This window comes from Ahaetulla prasina, chromosome 17 (genome assembly GCF_028640845.1).
Source record: "Ahaetulla prasina isolate Xishuangbanna chromosome 17, ASM2864084v1, whole genome shotgun sequence".
Classification (NCBI taxonomy): domain Eukaryota; kingdom Metazoa; phylum Chordata; class Lepidosauria; order Squamata; family Colubridae; genus Ahaetulla; species Ahaetulla prasina.
The window spans coordinates 12,210,037-12,232,155 of NC_080555.1; the positions used below are offsets into that span (position 1 = coordinate 12,210,037).

Below are 22,119 nucleotides of genomic sequence, written 5' to 3' on the forward strand. Positions count from 1 at the left end.
GGCTTAGGGCCCGGGTAATTACGGGACCGCCTGCTGTTACCGCATGCCTCCCACCGACCCGTACGCTCTCACAGAGAGGGACTTCTCAGGGTGCCGTCCGCCAAGCAATGCCGGCTGGCGGCCCCCAGGGGAAGGTCCTTCTCTGTGGGGGCTCCCACACTCTGGAACGAGCTTCCCCCGGGTTTACGCCAAATACCTGACCTTCGGACCTTCCGCCGTGAACTGAAGACACATCTTTTCATTCGCGCGGGGCTGGCTTAAATTTTATTGATTTTAAATTATCTATTATTAATTTTAATGGGGTTTTAGTTTTATATATTTTAAAGTTTTTTAGGCCAATTATAAAATAAGTTTTTTAATTTGTATTTTAAATTGTATATTGTATTGTTTGTTTTTATTTTTGGCTGTACACCGCCCTGAGTCCTTCGGGAGAAGGGCAGTATAAAAATCGAATAAATAAAATAAAATAAATAAAATATCACAGTAGACCCCCTCACAATATTTAAGTACATCTTTTCATGTGACAACACTAAAGAAATGACACTTGGCTACAGTGTAAAGTAGTGAGTGTACAGCTTGTATAATAGTGTAAAAGTGCTGTCATAAAATTGGACACAACTCAATAATTGCCTTGCTTAGAAATGGAAATCCTGGTCCCAATTGTGGTCATAAGTCGAGGACTACCTTTACACAGAGGGTTAGGGCCATGAAGTTATTTCAGGATGTACCAGGGGTCTAATAGCATATAGCCTAATCTAGGGGTCTCCAAACTTGCCAACTTTATGATTTGTGGACTACAACTCCCAGAATTCCTCACTCTGCACCTTTACAATTTATGGACTTCGACTCCCAGAATTCCTCACTCTGCACCTTTAGGACTTACGAACTTCAACTTCCAGAATTCCTTGCTCTGCAACTTTACAACTTATGGACTTTGTCTCCAGAATTCTGGGAGCTGAAGTCCATAAGTCGTAAAGTCGCAGAGTGAGGAATTTTGGGAGTTGTAGTCCACAAGCCATAAAGTGGCCAAGATTGGAGATCCCTCACCCACCTATGCTTTGAGGAGGAAACACGTATTTCTTCTTGTCAAAAATCCTTTCCAGGGGACCAACTGACTGACACGGACTCTGAGAAAACTTCGGTTGGCACACGCTATTCCAGGGAGCCACCAACCCCAACAGCTGCACCGAACAAAGGCAGAAGATTTTTTTTATTATCATCATCATCATCGTCATTTCAGAAAAAAAAAAACGAAAAACCGAAAGGTACATTAGGAAAAATGCCCAGTCACACTGGCATTTCCTTAAAAAATAATAATAATAAGTCACCGATTTTACACAAATTTGTGCCAGGATTATCATGAAACAACAGGGATTTGCAATGATTAGATTTTCGTGTACTTTGCGAGGCAGCCGGGGGGGGGGGGGGGGAGCCTCCGAAGTCCGACTGGACCATTTTAAGCCAAGCGAAGGGTCACTTGCTCCATTTTCCCAGGTTTTGGCGTCAGTTTATACAGCCAAGGGAGTCAGGTGTCGTAACTTTTCCTGGACTTGCTTCAGACAAGAAGCGGATTGTTATAGAGGAAAAAAAATGGGGGGGGGGGGTTTAGAGAAGAGCTGCCCAGCACTTTGGACTTGGAAAAGGGGGTGTCACATTTGGGGGGGCCCCGGCATGAGAACCAATGCAGGCCCCGCTGGCAACTCACGGAAGTGGACGCCGTAAAAAAAAACAAAAATACGGCCTGTGCAATTTTAAGGTTGGTAGCTGTGCAATTTTGGAAAGAAGGGCGCCCGCTTGGTTGAGTCGCACGAAGGCCTGGCGTTGGGCTCTTCCGCGCACCAAGCAGGAGGGGCCTTTGCTTCCGAACCCAAATCCGAAGCGCCGTTACGAACCTTCGTGGAAAAGCCGCTTCCGGCAAATGGACCGAAGCGAAGAGGCAAGTCGTACAACACAAACTCGTAACCGATTTGAACGTCCGTCCAGGTGAATTGTGTGGCCTCTCCCTGCCGTGCAGGTTGGGAAGCCCACTTGGTTCCCTGTTCGTCCCCTCCCCGTGAAATGCTCCAGGGCCACCTGAGCTTATGGCTGGATAAACGGGACGCTTGCCGGGCGGCTCCCAGTTCCTTCCCCTGCTGGATGGAGCCTTGCTGGCCCCATCTGCCCTCTTGAAGGAGTCAGCCAAGGGGGTCTTACTGGGAAAAAGGAGGCAAGGCAGGGGAGGGGGCTTGGCTGCGGCTTGCCAAGTGATTTTAAGGGGGCCAAACGGAAACGACACACGGCAAGCGTGAGCACCCAACAAAAAGAAACCCAGCACAAATCGAAGAACCGATTCCTTCCTCCCGGGTTGTTCTATTTTCCCGACCGACGAAGCATATCCCCAGCCTCCCTGCAGCTGATAGGGAAAAGAGAGACAGGCCTGGGGTGGGGTGGGGGGAAAGAGACGCCTTGCCAAGGCCTGTGGGGCTACCAAAAATGTAACCCGCACAGCTGAACCCCGGCAGAGCCCGACGACAATCGGGCCCTCCCCCCAAAGAAAGCGAAAATGTAGACGTAACCAGCGCTCAGCACCAGGGGAGAGCAAAGGTTGGTGCATGTCCTATCCCACTCCAAGCGTCTTCCGAGCTATTCGGTTTGGGAAGTTGGGATCTGGGGTGTGTGTGTGTGGAGAAACCCCCGGAGGAACAGACCAGTCAGCTAACCCAGGGGCCTTCGACCTTGGCCACTTTAAGACTTGTGGACTTCAACTCCAGGAATTCTGGGAGTTGAAGTCCACAAGTCTTAAAAGTGGCCAAGGTCGAAGACCTCTGAGCTAAACCAACAGGATCCCCCAAAAGGTGGCCCTGGCCACACAGGGGTGTCCCTCCTAATCTTGGGCCCCTCTCCTCCTCTAGCTGGCAGAGGCCTTCCTTTCCATCTCTGGGCCAACCGCCCCAGGTGGGCAGCTGTCCTCCGAGGTTGCTCGGCTGAGGAGGGAAGAGAGAGGGCCGTTCTCGTTTATCTCTGGAGGCCGCAGAGTGAGAGGGAAAGGCACAGGCGGGATGGAGGGCGTGGGGGGTGGGGGGGGAGGAAGAGCCAAGAGAGGGTCTCGGAGGAGCTGCTTAGCCGAAGGAGGGGGTTCCTCGATCTCAGGGCTCTCCAATCGCGGCACCTTGAAGACTTTGTGGACTTGTGGCTGGGGAATCCTGGGAGTTGGATGTCCACTCGCCTTAAAAGCCGCCAAGGCTGGGGAGCCCCGTCCCTATTTGACCCACAAGGAAATCTCGCGCCCCACCGAAGTGGGGTTCAGAGCAGCAGCCGTGGCTCAGCCTCGGCTTTGGACCCACATCTCGTGCCCCACCTTGGCTGAGCTTCACACGAGACCCCCTCCATCGACACGCATCCCCGGCCCTTCCCCTTGCCAAACCGTGACACACACACCCCCCCCCCCGCTTCAACACCTTTGCTACAGAGGGGGAGCAGAAAGACCACGGATGGGGAGGCAGAGCCCCCTCCCCTCCCCATGAGCCAAGGCCTCCTTCCCCGTCCCCTTCCCCTTGCAGAGAGACACGAACGGGGACCCGATGACGAGAACAGCTTCTTTAATAGGAAGAGAGGAATTAAGGGCCTGCCTGGGGGGGGGGGGGTCATATCGGGCTCCACTAGGAGGGGGGGCGACAGCGGGCGAACAAATCGATGGCAACAATACCAAAACAACAAAAAAGTCGGACAACACAAAAGGGCAGGCGACAAGAAAAGAACCGCCAAGCGCCTTTCGGGGGGGGGGGTCCCCCGATACTCAGCGAGCCCAGGAAAAGGGGGCTCCTTCGAGGCAGGGGTGCGAGACGGGCCTCTCTGACTCCCCATTTCCCCCGTCTGGGGGGAAAAAAAACCAGCATCTCCTTCCACGGAAAAGACTAATTCAGTATACTTGACCGATTTTTCGTTCCTCGGAGATATTATTCCCCCCTCTCCTTCCCTCCCTCTCTCTCTCTCTCTCTCTCTCTCTTCTTTTTTTTCCAGGAAAATAATTTTGCCAAAAAAAAAAAAAAAAAAGGAAGAAAGAAAGAAAAATATTCCTCCCAAGGAGAGAGCCTGAGGAGAGGCAGGGCAGGAAGAAAACAGGAAAAGACAAAAAAAAAACAAAAGAAGAATTATCCACCGCCGGGGGGTGGTGGTGGTGGTTCAAGGGGCCGTCTGCAGCATCAAGTTCCTCAGGAGTTTCTGCCGGCCCACCTCGTAATCTTCTTCGTCCACGTTGACCAGGAGTTTGATGGCCTCGTGGCCCACGGCTTGCTTGAGCGAGTCTGTGATGAAGACGCCCTTTAGGGCCTCCAGCAAGGAGCCGTTGATGTAGTCGCGCCAGAAGGCATCCAGGTACGTCAGCTCCGAGAACTTGATGTCACAGATGATGGAGCCCAAATCCCGGGACTTCAGGATCGTGTTGGCCTGGCTGAAACGTTCAAACTGGCGCTCCAGGGGATCCTGCTTGTTGGAGAAGACGTTGCCCTCCAGGGCTGTCTCGTGCTGGCAGTATTCGGCCCGGACACGGAGGCGGATATCTGCAGGAGTGGGGGGGGGGGAGAGACACCGGCGGGAGCGTTAAGAGGCAAGCAGCTCGGGAGAAACAGGCCAAACCTCGGCTAAAATCTCAGGTGAGGAATTATAGCGGCACGGAGAAAAGGGAAGGAAGCGGGGAGATCCCCAGGGAAGATGAGAGGCTGCAGACCTTGAGTGATGGAAGGCTTATGTGCGTTTATTTTTACCCTATTTATTTTATCTCGCCTTTCTCACTTAAGAACTGTGGCAAGGAAGGTCTTTTTTTGTAGACTTTAGTTCAGCTTTCAATACCATCATTCCAGACACTCTTCTAACTAAGCTAAACCAGCTACAGGTACCGGAACAGACTTGTAAGTGGATCACAAGCTTCCTAACAAACAGGAAGCAGCAGGTGAAGCTAAGCAAGATCACATCAAATACCTGTACAATTAGCACAGGGGCCCCCCAAGGCTGTGTGCTCTCCCCACTTCTCTTCTCTCTGTATACCAATGACTGCATCTCCAATGATCCATCAGTTAAGCTACTGAAGTTCGCAGATGACACAACAGTGATTGGTCTCATTCGAGACAATGACGAATCCGCATATAGACGAGAGGTCGAACGACTAGCCTTGTGGTGCAACCAAAACAATCTGGAACTGAACACACTCAAAACCGTAGAAATGGTGGTAGACTTTAGGAGAAACCCTTCCATACTTCCACCTCTCACAATACTTGACAACACAGTATCAACAGTAGAAACCTTCAAATTTCTGGGTTCTATCATATCGCAAGATCTAAAATGGACAGTGAACATCAAAAACATCATCAAAAAAGGACAACAAAGAATGTTCTTTCTGCGCCAACTCAGTAAGCTCAAACTGCCCAAGGAGCTGCTGATGATATATTGACCATCAATTGTGTTGTAAATGTTGTACCTTGATGAATGTATCTTTTCTTTTATGTACACTGAGAGCGTATGCACCAAGACAAATTCCTTTTGTGTCCAATCACACTTGGCCAATAAAATTCTATTCTATTCTATTCTATTCTTTAAGCTGGGGCAAAACTCACTTAACTGTCTCGTTTAGCAATGGAAATTTGCGGACTCGGTTGTGGTCCTGAGTCGAGGATTACCTATAAATAACTGAGCATCTCTGAGATGCCTTCCTCCTCCTGTTTTCCACACAACAACCACCCTGTGAGGTAGGTTGGGGAGAAAGAGAGAGAGAGAGAGGGAGGGACTGGCCCAAAGTCATGTCCCAACCAGCTTTTGTGCCTAAAGCAGGGCTAGAACTCAGAGTCTCCTAATTTCTAGACTTCTCCACTACACCAAACTGGCTCTGCACTGAAACACATTTTTAATCTAGTCTAGCACAGGGGTCTCCAACCTTGGTCCCTTTAAGACTTGTGGACTTCAACTCCCAGAGTCCCTCAGCCTTCAAAGCTGAGGTTTAGAGCAGGGGTCTCCAACCTTGGTCCCTTTAAGACTTGTGGACTTCAACTCCCAGAGTCCCTCAGCCAGCAAAGCTGAGGTTTAGAGCAGGGGTCTCCAACCTTGGTCCCTTTAAGACTTGTGGACTTCAACTCCCAGAGTCCCTCAGCCAGCAAAGCTGAGGTTTAGAGCAGGGGTCTCCAACCTTGGTCCCTTTAAGACTTGTGGACTTCAACTCCCAGAGTCCCTCAGCCAGCAAAGCTGAGGTTTAGAGCAGGGGTCTCCAACCTTGGTCCCTTTAAGACTTGTGGACTTCAACTCCCAGAGTCCCTCAGCCTTCAAAGCTGAGGTTTAGAGCAGGGGTCTCCAACCTTGGTCCCTTTAAGACTTGTGGACTTCAACTCCCAGAGTCCCTCAGCCAGCAAAGCTGAGGTTTAGAGTAGGTCTCAACCTTGGTCCTTTAAGACTTGTGGACTTCAACTCCCAGAGTCCCTCAGCCAGCAAAGCTGGCTGAGGAACTCTGGGAGTTGAAGTCCACAAGTCTTAAAGGGACCAAGGTTGGAGACCCCTGGCCTAGCAGGTACTATAATACAGGTAGGCCTCAATTTACAATGGTTTGTTTCAGGGGTCAGCTGCTGGGGGTTCGCAGGGGTTCGGGACAACCTCTAGGTAAGATTCTGTGCAGTTCGGAGAACCCCCAAATCTCACTTCTGGCTGGCCCCGCCCACCCAGGAGTCCCCACACGGCCCATTTTGGATGCAGGCAAGTGCAGGGCACGCGCGGAGGCTCGGGGAGGGTGAAAAACGGGCCTACCAGAAATTTGGGAAGGGTGCAAATAGGCTCGTTTCCAGCCTCCAGAGGGCCTCCGGAGCCTGGAGGCTGCCGTTTTCGCCCTCCTGGAGGCTCAAGAAAAGCCTCGAGAGCCCGGGGAGGGCAAAAATGCCCCCTCCCGCCACCATGGTACAGGATGGTGACTAGGCTACGCCCACCATGGCCACGCCCACCCAGTAACCGGGCAGAGAACCCTTTGCTAAAATTTTTGAAGCCCACCCCTGGTTTGTTTAGTGACTGCTCAAAGTTATAACAGCACTGAAAAAAGTGACTTACGGCCATTTTTCACATGACCCTTGCAGCATCCCCATGGTCACGTGATCAAAATTTGGACGCTTAGCAACTGACTCGTATTTATGACGTTTGCAGGGTTTCCCGGTGTCGGGTGATTCCCCCCCTTGCGACCTTCTTGCACGCCAAGTCAATGGGGAAGCCAGATTCACTTAATAACCGTCTGACTCACTTAACAGCTGCAGTCGTTCACTTAACGACCGGGGCAAGAAAGGTTGTAAAATGGAGCAAAACTCACTTAACAACTGTCTCATTTAGCAATGGAAATCTGAGGCTCAATTGTGGTCGTAAGTCGAGGATTACCTGGTATTGTTTTTATAAATAACTCCAGGCAGTGAACATGTTCCTTCCTCCTCCTATTTTCTGTACAACAACCCTGTGAGGTGGGTTGGGCCAAAGTCCCCCCCCCCCGCCGGCTTTCATGCCTAAAGCAGAACTATAATTCACCACCTCCTTGTTTTTAGGCCAGCACCTTCACCACTAGACCAGACTGGCTCTCTACTGAAAAATAATTTAGTCTAGCACAGCGGTCCAACCTTGGTCCCTTTAAGACTTGTGGACTTCAACTCCCAGAATTCCTCAGCCAGCTTTGCTTTGAGTTGAAGTCCACAAGTCTTAAAAGTGGCCAAGGTTGGAGACCCCTGGGCTAACATGTACTGCTGCTATTTCATGCTATAAACCCCACACCAGTCTATCAAATCTTCTCTGAGACCTGTGGTTTTCTCCAGCATTTTATTTTGCTTTCAGAACTGTGGGAGGGAGAGAAGGACTTACAGTGGAAGAATGGATGATGACGTTAACGGAATTCGCGGAGATGGCAAAATGGGCAATTTATTTGATTTGATTTATTTGATTTCTAGAGCCACCCATCTCAGCAAATGATTCTGGGTGGATAATCTCTTTAATTTTGATTAAAGACTTTCTCTAGCTTTGATCCTACTTGGAAAAACCTTTTTTTTTTTTACTTGAAACAGAAAGAAACAAAACTTTTAATTTCAGTTGACGATTAGAAGTGTTTACGATTACAGAACTACTGCTTACTGTGGTTCCCCTTAAAGTAACAGGTTTCTACAGTTGTTGTTTGCATCTCACCTGAAGAAAATCAGAAGCCACTCCTATTTTGTCCTTCCTTTTCCTTGTTCGCACACCTAACTTTCTTTCCTTCTTGCCTTTCTTTTTTCTCTCTCTCACTTTTTCTATTTTCTTCTTTTATCTTTTTGCCAAAACTTAATAAAGTCTTTTTTTGTTTTGATTTTGAAAGAGAGAGAATCCTGGAAGGGAGAAAGAGAAGAAGGCCTTCTCCTCCTTCACGCTGGGTTGCTACACGCTGGGAGGTGTAGTAACAGCCTGTTGGCAGCTATGCTTAGCCTGTTCCCCATACTGAGCTCTGTCATCTGCAAGGGGTTGGACTAGAACAGCAGTCACCAGCTGGTGGTCCATGGACCACTGGTGGTCTATGAGAAAATGTTGGCGGTCCGCAGAAAAATTATTTGCATTTTTAATATTGCACTAAATCAGGGATCCTCAAACGAAAGGCCTGGGACAGATACATGCAATGAACGTTTGTGTTGCTGCAGAGAGTCTCCCCCTTCGAGGTCTTTTTGTGTGGGTTGGAGGGAGGCAGAAATTCCAACTTGGGGTCTGCTTCAGCCTCCTGGTGGGGGGCTTTGGGCGAAGGCTGGAGGGAAGAGCTGCTGGTGGCGAAGAGCCTGAGGGCCTCGTTCCAGTGGGACTGCCTCATGGCCTGGAACTGGCTGACCATCTCAGCCTGCTGAGCCTCCAGGCGCCGGTACCTGGCCTTGCACTCCCGTAGGTCTTCCCTCTGCTTGGAAAGCCTAATGCTCCTAGTCCTCAGTGAGGTGCTTCTGCTGAGCCTCCTTCTCAGTCAGATCCAATTTGAACTGAGCTCTTTTGCCAACTCTTTTCTCGTGGTGGCTGCTTAGCTCCAACAACTGCTTCCTGTTGGGGCCCTAAGAAGCCCGGGCGGGGAGGGGAGGAGTTGGCCACGCCCACCTAGTCACATGACCACCTAACCGCGCCCACCCACCCAGTCATTAAGCAGATATTAGTGGTCCGCAGGATTTAAAATTATGAAGTTAGTGGTCCCTGAGGTCCGAAAGGTTGGGGACTCCTGGACTAGAAGACCACCGGGGTCCCTTCCAGCCCCATGATTCTATGGCGTTTTGAGGAAGCTGATGGATCTGAGGGTCTGCGTAAAGTGGTTGTCGGGAACCTCACCGCAGGTCTGTTTGTCCTTCGGATCCGGCGTGACCGACTTCCTCCTTTTCCGCTGGTTGCCGAGCAGCGCCCTTCCCCGGCCGGATCTCTTGGTGCAGATCTGGGGGCCCGAAGAGGAGCAGCAGACCAACGGGTGGTGGGGAGGCACTGTGGAACATACAAATTTCAAAAGAGTTCAAAGCCAGGTGAGGTTTGTTGCTTTGGGTGACACGGACATGAAGCCGGTTGGTCCGATTTAGCGGTTAAGGTGAGAGTTGTGGCCAAAATTGTGGAAACCTTTTGGGGAAAAGTGTATTTTTGAGGTTTGATGGCTAATAACACCACTTTTCTTTGGATTTTTCAAGATAATCCTATTCCATTGCTAGAATAGACCAGATCTTCACCAAACTGAAAATCTAGGGAGCCGACTCAAGAAACTGGTTAGTCAGAAGTGACCCAGCAATAAAACCCAGTTAATAGAAGCCATCCTTCAATCTTGGCTTCACATTAGAATAGCTGCAGAACTAAAAGACTTGCTTCGCTCCATGGGAAGACGCTGGAAAGCCGTCATTCATGCTAAAAGTTACCCAACTAACTGATATGGTGGATTAACTGATATGGTGAAAATTTTTGTATATCTCGTTTTTTCTATGGTGATCATTTTTGTATATCTCGTTTTTCTTACATGTTTCACTTTTCTTCTTTATACCGTAACTGCTATTCTAATAGCAAATCCTTCACAAAAGTTATTGCGTTACATTCTTGATTAAATTATCTTTCCATTGATATATAATTTTATGGTACTATTCAAGAAAAAAAGTGGTGTTATTAGCTAGTTTTAGAAAATACACTTTTCCCAAAAGGTTCCCACAATTTTGGCCACCACTGTAGAGGAGAGACAGACTGGGAGAGGGTGAGTTCTAGTATTCCCATGGTGTGGAAGCGGTCGAGTGACTTGGGCCAGGCTGTGGTCTTGAAGAACCGGGCTAGTCATTCCTGTTAGCCCTGCGAGGTAGTCCAGAGTATAGTCCAGGACTATAGCACAACGTTTTTCAACCTTATTCAACTTTAAGATGGGTGGAATTCAACTCCCAGAATTCCCCAGCCCTGGGAGTTGAAGTTCACCCATCTTAAAGTTGATAAGGTTAAGAAACATCACGTTATATTAACATAATTTTGCAAGACTGAAAAAGAAGGTCTCCTTTATTCTATGAGCTGAGATACTTTTACATGCCGGTTTTCCAAGCTGTGCCTTCCCAGGCCATTCTCACATATCATTGCTATTTTTCTGCCCAGGTGTCTTGGACACTGGGTTTTTTTAATTATTATTATTATTTGGGGGCACTCGCTGTGATAAGAGTTTGCATGTTTTTCCTACCTAAAAAATGACAAGAAAGCAGTTTGGCAAATCTACTGCTGAAAGCTGGCAACGTAGAACATACCGTTAGAATCATAGGGCTGGAAGGGACCCTGGAGGTCTTCTAGTCCAACCCCCTGCTCAGGCAGGATAATTCAGAGCTTGGGGTTGTGTTTTAACGGTTATGTAATCTGGCTTTTATTATTATTGTTGTTGTGGTGGTGGTGGTGGTGGTGAGCTGCCCAGGATTGTTTTACGATATGGCCATACAAATCCTTTAATTAAATTCATAAAATCACACACAACAGTTGCGAAGGACTGCTGGTTCTAGCAACAGTTAATCCACGAGAGACGAACAAGTTCAGGATTTGGGGAGTTACTTTGATCAGTACAACAGGCTAACCACAATAATCTAGATCAGGGGTCTCAACCTTGGCAACTTTAAGACTTGTGGGCTTCAACTCCCAGAATCCCTCAGCCAGCAAAGCTGGCTGAGGAATTCTGGGAGTTGAAGTCCACAAGTCTTAAAGTTGCCAAGGTTGGAGACCCCTGATCTAAAGCTAGCCAGGTTCATCAGGTTTGTAAAAAAGGGGATGCTAGTTTTTTCGCTGACCCGGTTAAGCACGCTGTGTGAAATCAACGCGAAAAACACCCAGGTTGATAGTGCCCATTCACTGAGACCTAGCATTCCTAGAGCACTGCTTCTCAAACCTGATTAAATCATTATAGGAGACTCCAGCAACTGGCCCCCCCCCAACAAAGGAAAGGTGCGTGGGGGGGGGGAGAGGGGGAGGATTGTCAGGTAGAAATCCCCACGCAAATTTCAGCCACGTTGCTCTCCGCCTGTATCGCCCACCGAAGTAAATTCAGAGTAAAAGTAAAGTTAAAAGAACCGATCAAAATTGGTCGCCCGGGAACAATCCAATTCGTAACGAACACGGGAGAAGCTGCTCTCAACACCAACTTCGCCCGATTTATTTATTGATTAAAATTTTTATGCCACTCGTGCCTCCTTAACAAGCTGATTCCGTTTGGCTTGGAAGTTATAAAACCAGCAACAAAATCGATTAAAGATTAAAACGAGCCAAAGAAAATAGATTAAGATTAAAACAACAGAGTGAAAATACTATGAACCACCATACTGAAGCAAAACCAAGAAAGTTGAGAGCCGGATGGAATGGGGGGTGGGTGGGGGGTGGATGGTCTTCTTACCCCATCGGCCACCTCCAGTGGTGAGCCCCCCCCCCCCGGGAGCCCCATTTCTTCAGCCACTATCACTGGAACACAGAACCAATGATCCCCAGCCACCTTCCACAATATTTTCTTCAAATGGGAGGTTTTGCATCCAGGAATCCACAGGAGATAAAAAAAAAAAAAGTGAGACACACACAAGGACCTACTGCAGAGCCTGTCCCAGGTGTGCCCAGGAGGAGGCAGGGATTTATTTCCTAAATAAAGCTAAAGGTTTCCCTGCCCAGTTGGGCCCGACTCTAGGGCCCAATGCTCATCTCCGTTTCTTGGCCGAGGGGGGCCAGCATGGCTTTACGCCAAAGGCACACGGAACTGTGTGCTGTTACCTTCCCAACTGAAGTGGTACCTCTTGATCTGCTCGCACTTGCTGGCTTTCGAACGGCTAGGTGGGCAGGAGCTGGGGCGAGGACAGGAACTCACCCCATGGTGCGGCACTTGGGTCTCAGTGGCACACAACGGGGTGAGCCAGCTGACAAACTGGCATCGTTAACCATTGAATCGTTATCTAGAAATTGGGCTGGAGTGACAAATGGATGCGGCTCTCCTTCCTGGAGACTGTGGTGACTGTGGCTGAGAGGACCTGTTGCGTCCACAATTTAACACACATACACCATAACAATCTCCCCTTATTCCTTCATCCTGTCTCTCTCCAATTTTGTTCCTTCCCATTCCCTTTCCTCCTCTTCCCAATTCTTCTCTCTTGTTTCTCTCTCTCTCTTTCTCTCTCTCTCCTTTCTCTCTCTCTCCCTCCCTCTCTTTCTCCTTTCTCTCTCTCTCCTCTCTCCCTTTCTCTCTCTCTTTCCTTTCTCTCTCTCTCTCTCTCCCTTTCTCTCTCTCTCCCTCCCTCTCTGCCTCTCTCCTCTCTTTCTCCTTTCTCTCTCTCCCGCTTTCTCTCTCTCTCTTTCTCTCTCTCTCCTTTCTCTCTCCCTCCCTTTCTCTCTCTCTCCTTTCTCTCTCTCTCTCCCTCTCTCTCTCCTTTCTCTCCTCTCTCTCTCTCTCTCTCTCCCTTTCTCTCTCTCTCCTTTCTCTCTCTCTCTCTCTTTCTATCTTTCTCTTCTCCTTTCTCTCTCCCACTTTCTCTCTCTCTCTCTCTCCTTTCTCTCTCTCCTTTCTCTCTCTCTCTCTCTCTCTCTCTCTCTCTCTCTCTTACTTACTCTCTTTTCCTTCTCTCTCTCTCTCTCTCTCTCTCTCTCCTTTCTCTCTCTCCTTTTCTCTCTCCCTCTCCTTTCTCTTTCTCTTTCTCCTTTCTCTCTCCCACTTTCTTTCTCTCTCTTTCTCTCTCTCCTTTCTCTCTCTCCCTTTCTCTCTCTCCTTTCTCTTTCTCTCTCCTTTCTCTCTCTCTCTTCTCTCTCTCTCTCCTTTCTCTCTCTCTCTTTCCTTTGTCTTTCTCTCTCCTTTCTCTCTCTCTCTCTCTCCCTTTCTCTCTCTTTCTCTTTCTCTCTCTTTTCTCTTTCTCTCTTGTTTCTGCTGAAAGGAAAGGAATATTTTGCCTGTGTTTTCCTGTAAGAGAGTAGCCTGTGAGAGAATGAGTGGCATGTAACGGTGACAGATAGCCTGTGAACCCTTTACAGCTTCTGTAATCCTCTAATGCTGTGACCTGCAATACAATTAGAGTTTCCTCTAAGTCCTATTAATAGACAGAGACAAGAAAACAGACCGCCTGGACGGGATCTTCCCACAAAATGGATGCCCAGGTTACTTTATTAACCCAGAGGATGTCACTACCATACATCAGAAACATCTCAAACACAACCAATCACTACAACCACAGGACAAACCAATTAAAGACACCCCCCCTTCCCGGTTTATTATTAAATAATAAATACACTGCAAGTTAAAGTCCTAGATCAGGGGTCTCCAACCTTGACCACTTTTAAGACTTGTGAACTTCAACTCCCAGAGTCCCTCAGCCAGCAAAGCTGGCTGAGGAGCTCTGGGAGTTGAAGTCCACAAGTCTTAAAGTTGCCAAGGTTGGAGACCCCTGGACTAGTTGGTTCATGGAACATCTGGAAGAAAACCACCAACCTCAGTTAGCAACCGAGGATCCCAATTGCCAAGGTTGGAGACCCCTGTCCTAGATTTTGTGTTATGGAGATTAAAGAGCTCAAGAGGCCATGAAACTTTGGCCCTAGGGCTCAACACCGAAAACCTCACTTTCCTATTCACGATCTTCAAAACGCTTCAACTTCCATGAGAACCAGAACATACAAATATAGGCAACGCAGCTGGCTTGGTGTCTCCCCAGTTCTGCAATAACCCCTCCCCCCCCGACCCCAAAATTTAACTACAGGCGAGTCCTCGATGTATAACCATTCGTTTAATGGTACATAGAACAAAGACCTATGGGAGAGAAAATCTAACCATAGACAATAACAATAACAGTGAGTTGAAGACTCTTTTATTCCATCATGCAGGACTGGCCTAATAGTTTTTAATGGGGATTTTAGTAGTTTTTAGTATTCTCAGCCTATCTAAATTAATCTTTTAAATTTGTTTTTAATTTTTGTATTTGTTGTTCTTAGTTGGCTGTAAACTGCCCTGAGTCCTTCGGGAGAAGGGCGGTATAGAAATTGAAATAATAAATAAATAAATAAACAGACCAGTGGTGAAATCTGAACCGGTTATCTACCGGTTCGCTGGCTACTCATGCGCGCTGCGCACGCACATGTGCAGTGTGTACCACCAAAAGGAGGCATGGGGTAAGTAGAACAGTGTGCGGGGGATGTGTGTGGCGGGGGTGATAAGCTGTGGCGTGTGATCTTTGTTTTGAACTTTTAAAAGCATTTTTTTACACCCTCTTTGGCCGAATAGGTTGTAAAAAAATGCTTTTAAAAGTAAAAAAAAGGCTCTGACGGGATTGTCAGAGCCTTTTTTTTTTTACTTTTAAAAGCATTTTTTAAAAGAAGCGGCAAGCGGGCGACCAGGTGATTGGGTGGGCATGGGCGGGGGTAGGTGGGGGGTGGCAGGGATTTTTGCTACTGGTTCTCCGAACCACCTGCCGCCATTGCTACCGGATCGGCCGACCTGGTCCGAACCAGAAACATTTCACCCCTGTAACAGAGTTGGAAGGGACCTTGGAGGTCTTCTAGTCCAGGGGTCACCAACCTTTCGGACCTCAGGGACCACTAAATTCATAATTTTAAATCCCGTGGACCACTAATATGATTTAAAAAATAAATAAATAAATAGTATTTAGTGCAATATAAAAAATGCAAATAATTTTTCTGCGGACCACCAAAATTTTTTTTGCAGACCACCTGTGGTCCACGGAACACCAATTGGTGACCATTGTTCTAGTTCAACTCCTTGCTCAAAGAGGAGAACCTACACCGTTTCAGACAAATGGCTATCTAGAATCTTCTTAAAAACCTCCAGTGATGAAGCACTCACAACTTTTGAAGGCAAAGCTGATCCACTGGTTCATTGTTCTCAGTGTTAGGAAGTTTCTCCTTAATCCAGGTTGCTTCTCTCCTCGATTAGTTTCCACCCATTGCTTCTTGTCCTGCCTTCAGGGGCTTTGGAGAATAGGTTGACCCCCTTTTCTTTGTGGCAGCCCCTCAAATATTGGAATGCTGGTATCATGTCCCCCCTAATCCTTCTTTTCCCTAGACCAGAGGTCTCCAATCTTGGCAACTTTAAGCCTGGAGGACTTCAACTCCCAGAATGCCCCAGCCAGCTTTGCTGGCTGGGGCATTCTGGGAGTTGAAGTCCTCCAGGCTTAAAGTTGCCAAGATTGGAGATCCCTGCCCTAGACTACACAGACCAATTCCTGCAACTGTGCTTCATATGTTTTAGCTCGCAGCCCCCTAATCATCTTTGTTGCTCTTCTCTACACTCATTTTAGAGTCTCAACAAAAAATTTTTTGTGCTGGGGTGACCCAAGTTTGGTTTCAACACTGCCAAGAGGTGACCTTTAAGCCAAACCAAAGCGTACAAACATTACAGCATCCGGAGACACAGCTTTTGAAGGTGGAGACACGTATGAAAAACTCACCAGATTTGTGTTGGTGCACGGGGACATGTTCCGTATTGCTATGGGCTCGGGGGGTCACATAGCGGATCGAAGTCTCCTCGAGATACTTATCTACAAGGTCCGGACACACTGAAGAGGAAGAAAGGAAAACGACGCGTGAAAGACAAACTGCCAACAATATATATATAAAAAAAATAATTTGAAACACAGGTAGTCCTCCACTTACGAAAATTGAGCCCAACGTTTTTGTTGCAAAGTGAGAGAGTTCTTAAGCGAATTTTGCCCCATTTTACAACCTTTCTGGACAAAGTTGTTAAGTGAATCGCTGCAATTGGTAAGTGGGTAACCTGGTTGTTAAGCGATTCGGGCTTCCCCACTGTCTTGTCAGAAGGTCACAAAAGCGTGAGCCCAGGACATTGCGACCGTCATAAAGGTGAACCAGTTGCCAAGCATCTGAATTAGGGGTGAAATGCTCCCGGTTTGGGCCATCTGGTAGCAATGGTGGCGGGTGGTTTGAAGAACCGGTAGCAAAAATCCCTGCCCCCTCACCCCCGCCCATGCCCGCCCAATTGCCCGGTCGCCTGCTTGGCGCTTCTTTCTGGCTTGCTCGCTTTTCCCACCCGAATGGTAGGAATAGGATGTAAAAAGGTAAAAAGGATGCTTTTAAAAGGTTAAAAAAAAAAAGAGGCTCCAACAATCACAGGTGAGCCACGCAATTGTCGGAACCTTTTTTTTTTTTTTAAAGCATTTTTTTATAACTTACTCAGCCAAATAGTTGCCAAAGTGGCCAAGGTTGGAGACCCCTGCTTTGCCGGCTGAGGGATTCTGGGAGTTGAAGTCCACCAGTCTTAAAGTGGCCAAGGTTGGAGACCCCTGCAATTGACCAAACTTCACAGGGTTGGGTTTTGTTTTGTTTTGGTAAGTTTCTTAAAAGCAGCGGGATGGAATTCAGCTGAAGGATCAGACAGGTGAGTTGTCTAACACAGTGAAATAACGCAAAAACGTCACTGCACAAGTTGCATGACATCTTTTGGGTGGCTACACACGGCCATATGTGTGCAGCGTCCAGCTTGGCAAACTTGCAGAAATTGTTGTGGTCCGCCAGTGGAGTTGGCAACAGAGTCGGACAGCGATGAGGCTGAGGAAGAGCGTGGGCCAGTCCTGGAGGCTGGGGAAGGCCCGGATGAGGGCTCTGTGTCGGAGGCAGAGGTGGGGCCAGGGCCATCGGGAAGTGATGTGTGAACTCTGAAGCCTCCAGAGGCTCACAATAGAGAGGCAGAGGAACAGGAGGAGTCTGTTCCTAGTGCATGCATGAGAAGAGCTGCCAGAAGGCAAGAGCAGCTGAAGCAGAGAGGACCACTCAGGAGTAAGGCCAGGAGATGATTGGCCCCTCCCATAAGGCTTAAAACAGCAGCAACGGCTCTTGGGCTCTTTGTCGGAAAACAACGTCGATAGACTTGCTCTTTGTCTTGCTGCATTTATTTCTTGTCGGCATCTTCTGCTTTTGAACTTTTGCCAAGAAAAGCCTTTGGCCGTTTGCCTAATAAGATCAACGTTGGTGATAAGACTGAAGAACTGTGTTATGAAGCATTTGCTTTGACTGGCAGTGAGTGAATTCTCAGCTGTTCGAATAAAGTTTGCTTGTTGGTTTCACAGACTGAGTTTCCTACTACCTACTTGGGCCTGGGTCACAACAGAAATCTCCATGAATGGCTCAGTGCAATGGTTCCCAACCTGGGCCACTTTAAGATCTCTGGACTTCCAACTGTCAGAATTCCCCAGCCAGCTTGGTCAATTCTGTACAGATAGTCCTCAAGTTACAACTATTAGTTTAGCAATGGTTGTAATTCAAACTTAGGACAGCACAGAAAAAAGTTACTTACAACTGGTCCTTGCATTGTGACCGTCGCAACATCTCCCCAGTTACATAATCAAAATACAGGCAGTTGGCAGCCAGCATGTATTTAGGATGGTTGAAGAGTTCAAAGGTCATAACTGACCATCCCAGTCGGCTTCTGACAAGCAAAACCCAAGGGGAGAGGCAGATCCACTTAATGACCATGCCAATCACTTCCTCCTACTTGACTGCTTGCGGGCCAGATCTAAACACATCACGGGCTGGATCTGGCCCGCGGACCTTGAGTTTGACATGTCTGGTCTATACGCACGCACACCCTTAGAAAGACAAGCGGGAGGCGACCTACCAGCCTTCCTCCTCTTCAACGTGACGTAGGGCAACAGGTCGTGGCGGGTGATGATCCTCAACAGCTGCAGCACCTGGCGGAAGTTGGTCTCGTCGCAGCGGCCCTGTCGCTCCAGCGCCAGGAGGAAGTCCCGCCCGCTGCGGATCATGCCCCGTTCGTAGTCGTCGATGACGTCCACGAAGAGGAAAGACAGCACACGGACGTCGCGGTGAGTCAGGTGGGTGCCCACAATGTCAAACATGCGGTGCAGGCTGTAGAGGCCGTGCTCCCGGTCCCCCTCCTCCTCCGGCCAGGCTTGTTGGTGGTTCCGTTTCAAGGTCGCCATCTTGAGCGACGGCGAGAACCGGCCCCGGCCGCCCAGCATCCAGGGGAACTGAGGGGACGGCGGGTCTCCTTCACCTGGGGCACTGGAAGAGAGGAAAACAAGTTTTGGTCAGAGCCACCGGCCCCTGGTAGCACCTTTAGGCTGCAATTCGGCCTGAACGAGGGTAAGAAGAGCCAACTGGCTGCCCTGAATGGTTTTGCCTAGTAGTAACTTAATCTGTGGGGTCCTCTGAGCTTGGTAAGCCACCAAGCAGACGTTTCATGGCCCAACCAGGTAATATCATCAGAATTAGAAGGGAAGGGTTTTTGCAGAGAGGAGGAGGAGGAGGACTGTGGGCTCCTTGGGGCTCTCTTGAGCACAGTTGCTTTCTTGCAGACCTCTGCACAGATACACACACCCACCCCCCAAAAGGCCAGCTTCGCTGCCAGACCCAACGGCAACCCAACCCAGCCAGAGTTTCAACCGACAAGAACAACTGGCGCAAAATGGGGCCTGATACCTGATGCCATAACAAAGCCACACGAAGCCCTCACAAGATGACAGCTGGCACTTTCAAAGCATGCACTCAAGAGGCCAACTGGCATGGAGTGCAACTGGCAGGGTCTCTACTTCCTCTGACGGAAGGAACAGCCGGGACTATTCAGAGTTATCTCCAGAAGAGGGGGTTTGTAGCTCTGGGTTGAAACCGTGGGGTCCTCGGTTGCTAACTGAGGTTGGTGGTTTTCTTCCAGATGTTCCATGAACCAACTAGGGCAGGGGTCTCCAACCTTGGCCACTTTAAGACTTGTAGACTTCCCTAGTTGGTTCAGCTTTGCTGGCTGAGGGATTCTGGGAGTTGAAGTCCACAAGTCTTAAAGTGGTCAAGGTCGGAGAGCCCTGCCCTAGTTGGTTCAGCTTTGCTGGCTGAGGAACTCTGGGAGTTGAAGTCCACAAGTCTTAAAGTGACCAAGGTTGGAGATGCCTGCCCTAGGGGACACCATAAATGCTAGAAGGGAGTGAAGTTTGCGTAGAGGAGGAGGACTGTGGGGTCTTTGGGGCTCCCAAGACTTTTCACGACCCAACTAGGAAACATCATTAATGCTAGTAGGGAGGGGGGGCTTGGCTCTCTGTTTAGCACTATTGAAGTTGCCTAATTTGGCAACGAAATGTGTGCGAGGAAACAAAGGATCAAGGATCCCACAGTTGTCCTCCTCGTTCTCCAACCCCTCTCCCTTCTAGCACTGATGTTGTTATCGAGTTGGGTCATGAAATGTCTGCACGAAAACCACCCAGCTCAGGGAGCACCAAGGGCCCCACAATTGCCTCTTTTCCGCAGCCAGGTGTTCTATCCCCCCCCCCCGGCCTTGTTTGGGGAGGGGGTATTTCTAGGACTCTGAGGAAAACAGGAAGAAAGACCCCCTCCGAGGCTTCAGACTCTCACATGCCAGAAGAAGCAACCAAGCTGGTAAGGAGAATTTTGGGACAGGCCAAAACCTTAGAAGGCTTCTTCTCTTCTACAAGGAAGCGTTTTGAATGCAATGAAAATACGATCCTTTTATTACTGGTTTTCTTGGATCAAGGCCCAACTGACATGGTGAAGAACACTTCTTGGCCAGGGCCTGGTCTTTTGGTGCCAAAGGCACTTAAGGAGTATCTTTAAAAATACTTTGGTGGGGGAAGGGGAGGGGAGGGGAGGGAGGCCGGGAGCAGGAAAATAAGGATTTTTACTCAAAATTGATTTTTTTTTCTTTTTAATTGAAAAAAATACAAGCAAGACTTCCAGGCCAGGGACCTGCCTGCTGGGTTCAACCGTTTCACACAACATTCGAATCAGAATAGAGCTGGGAGGGACCTTGGAGGTCTTCTAGTCCAACCCCCTCCTCAAGGAGGAGACCCCAGGAGCAAATTCCAACTGTATCCTGTGCCGATTAGTTCCCCCCACCACCACTCCGCCATGTGACGGCCATATCAGCAAATGCATAAGTGCACCAGCGGGCCTACCGTCCCTGTCCTAATATTCCTTACTTACTCTTTCCATGTATTCAAATTATGTTTATACTTTTACCTGTAATCTTATATATGCTTTGCAAAATAAATAATAGAATTGAATTTTTTTTATTGGCCAAGTGTGATTGGACACACAAGGAATTGTCTTGGTAAATAAAATAAAAAAATTAATAAAGTCACCATATGAGAGCCATTTGCAGACAGCCTTGTTTAAAGGAACACCGGAACTGTGCCCAGGAACCCCTGCAGTTAAAGAAGCCTTCAGTAACAGTAACAGATTTGGAAGGGACCTTGGAGGTCATCTAGTCCAACCCCTTGCTCCCGCAGGCAGGCGGCCTGTACTAGGGATTTGAAACGCCGAACTGTCGGACCTTTCTGATCGACAACTCAGCCTCTTCGCCACTGAGCCACCTAGTCAATCCAAATAAAAGTCCTTTGACTTACAACCGGTGGTTTAAGCAACCGTTCAAAGTTACGACAGACCCAGGAAAAGGTACTTTCTCCCTGGATTTGAAATTCCAAAGGTTGCCCGCCCCCCACTTTACGTCTGCCTGCCATGTCCTGCGGTTGCAAGACCATGATTTATGGATTTGCCAAAAACTGTTATTTCGTTTCCTGTTTAAAAAAAAATGCCCCATAGCAAACAATGATTGTACTTAACCATACAGGATTCACCTTACAACCATTACAAGAAAGGTCATAAAATCAGTCACGTTCGCATAACGACCTGCTTACAAACCAATAGGACATGAGCATAATTGCGGGCTCAATAACGGTCATAAGTCAAGGACTGCCTGTGCAAGAAAGGTGCCTGAATATCTCAACCATCCAAACTAGAAAAGAAGGAAGGGAAGAGACGAGAAGGAAAGAAAACACTAAGATTGTCCTTAACAGGCGTCTCCAAACTTAGCAACTTTAAGACTTGTGGACTTCAACTCCCAGAACCCTCGGAGTTGAAATCCACAAGTCTTAAAGTGACCAAGGTTGGAGACCCTTGGTCCATCAGGAAGACTGTCTGGTCCCGTATCGATTAGGAAATAGTCCTCGTTTTACGACCACAATCGAACCCAAAATTTATGCTCTGAGAAATCTGTTGAGCGACTTTTGCCCCATTTTGCAACTTTTCTTGCCACAGTTGTTAAGTGAAGCACTGCAGTTGTTAAGTAACACGGTTAAGTGGATACGGGATTCCTCATTGACTTTGCTTGTTAGAAGGTCACAAAACGACACACACACTGTGTCGCTGTGATCCGTCATAAATAAGAACCAGCTCTCAAGCATCCAAATGTAGATGACATGACCCTGGGGGTGCTGCCACGGCCGTAAGTGTGAAAAACGGTTGTTAAGTCACCTTTTTCAATGCTGTTGTAACTTCAAACGGTCACTAAGCGAACTGTCGTAAGTCGAGGACCACCCATATTTCTCAACTTCACTGGTCCAGAGCTTTTCATGAAGAAATATGTTATAAGTTCAACTCCTTATAACTTCTCCGGGATCTCAGAAAGCCGCTTGTAAATAGCCAACGTACATTAGATCCATGCATTCACACATCGTGGGATGTCATGTTTAATCATGGTTTGATGCACGATCCACAATTTTCACCTGATCGTAACTGACTAGTGGGAATGAAGTACTGCACTGACATGGGACCAGGATTGCTTAGACCAGGGGTCTCCAACCTTGGTCCCTTTAAGACTTGTGGACTTCAACTCCCAGAGTCCCTCAACCAGCAAAG

The 22,119-nt window shown here is 48.3% G+C and overlaps 1 protein-coding gene across 5 annotated transcripts in view; it reads right to left on the reverse strand.

Moving 5' to 3' along the window:
- The window catches only part of DEDD (death effector domain containing), a 47,238-nt gene that overhangs the window by 19,346 nt on the left and 5,773 nt on the right, over positions 1-22,119 (reverse strand). For 3 of the 5 annotated variants that reach the window (XM_058159998.1, XM_058160001.1, XM_058160002.1), the window contains 4 exons: positions 18,074-18,480; positions 15,891-15,998; positions 9,310-9,456; positions 1,194-4,538 (listed from right to left, as the gene is read on the reverse strand). In XM_058159998.1, coding sequence (XP_058015981.1) covers positions 4,162-4,538; positions 9,310-9,456; positions 15,891-15,998; positions 18,074-18,480 — 1,039 coding nt within the window. In that variant the 3' untranslated portion in view covers positions 1,194-4,161. Of the gene's footprint in view, positions 1-1,193; positions 4,539-9,309; positions 9,457-15,890; positions 15,999-18,073; positions 18,481-22,119 lie in introns of those variants that run through there. The other 2 variants (XM_058159999.1, XM_058160000.1) reach the window with 2 other exon arrangements.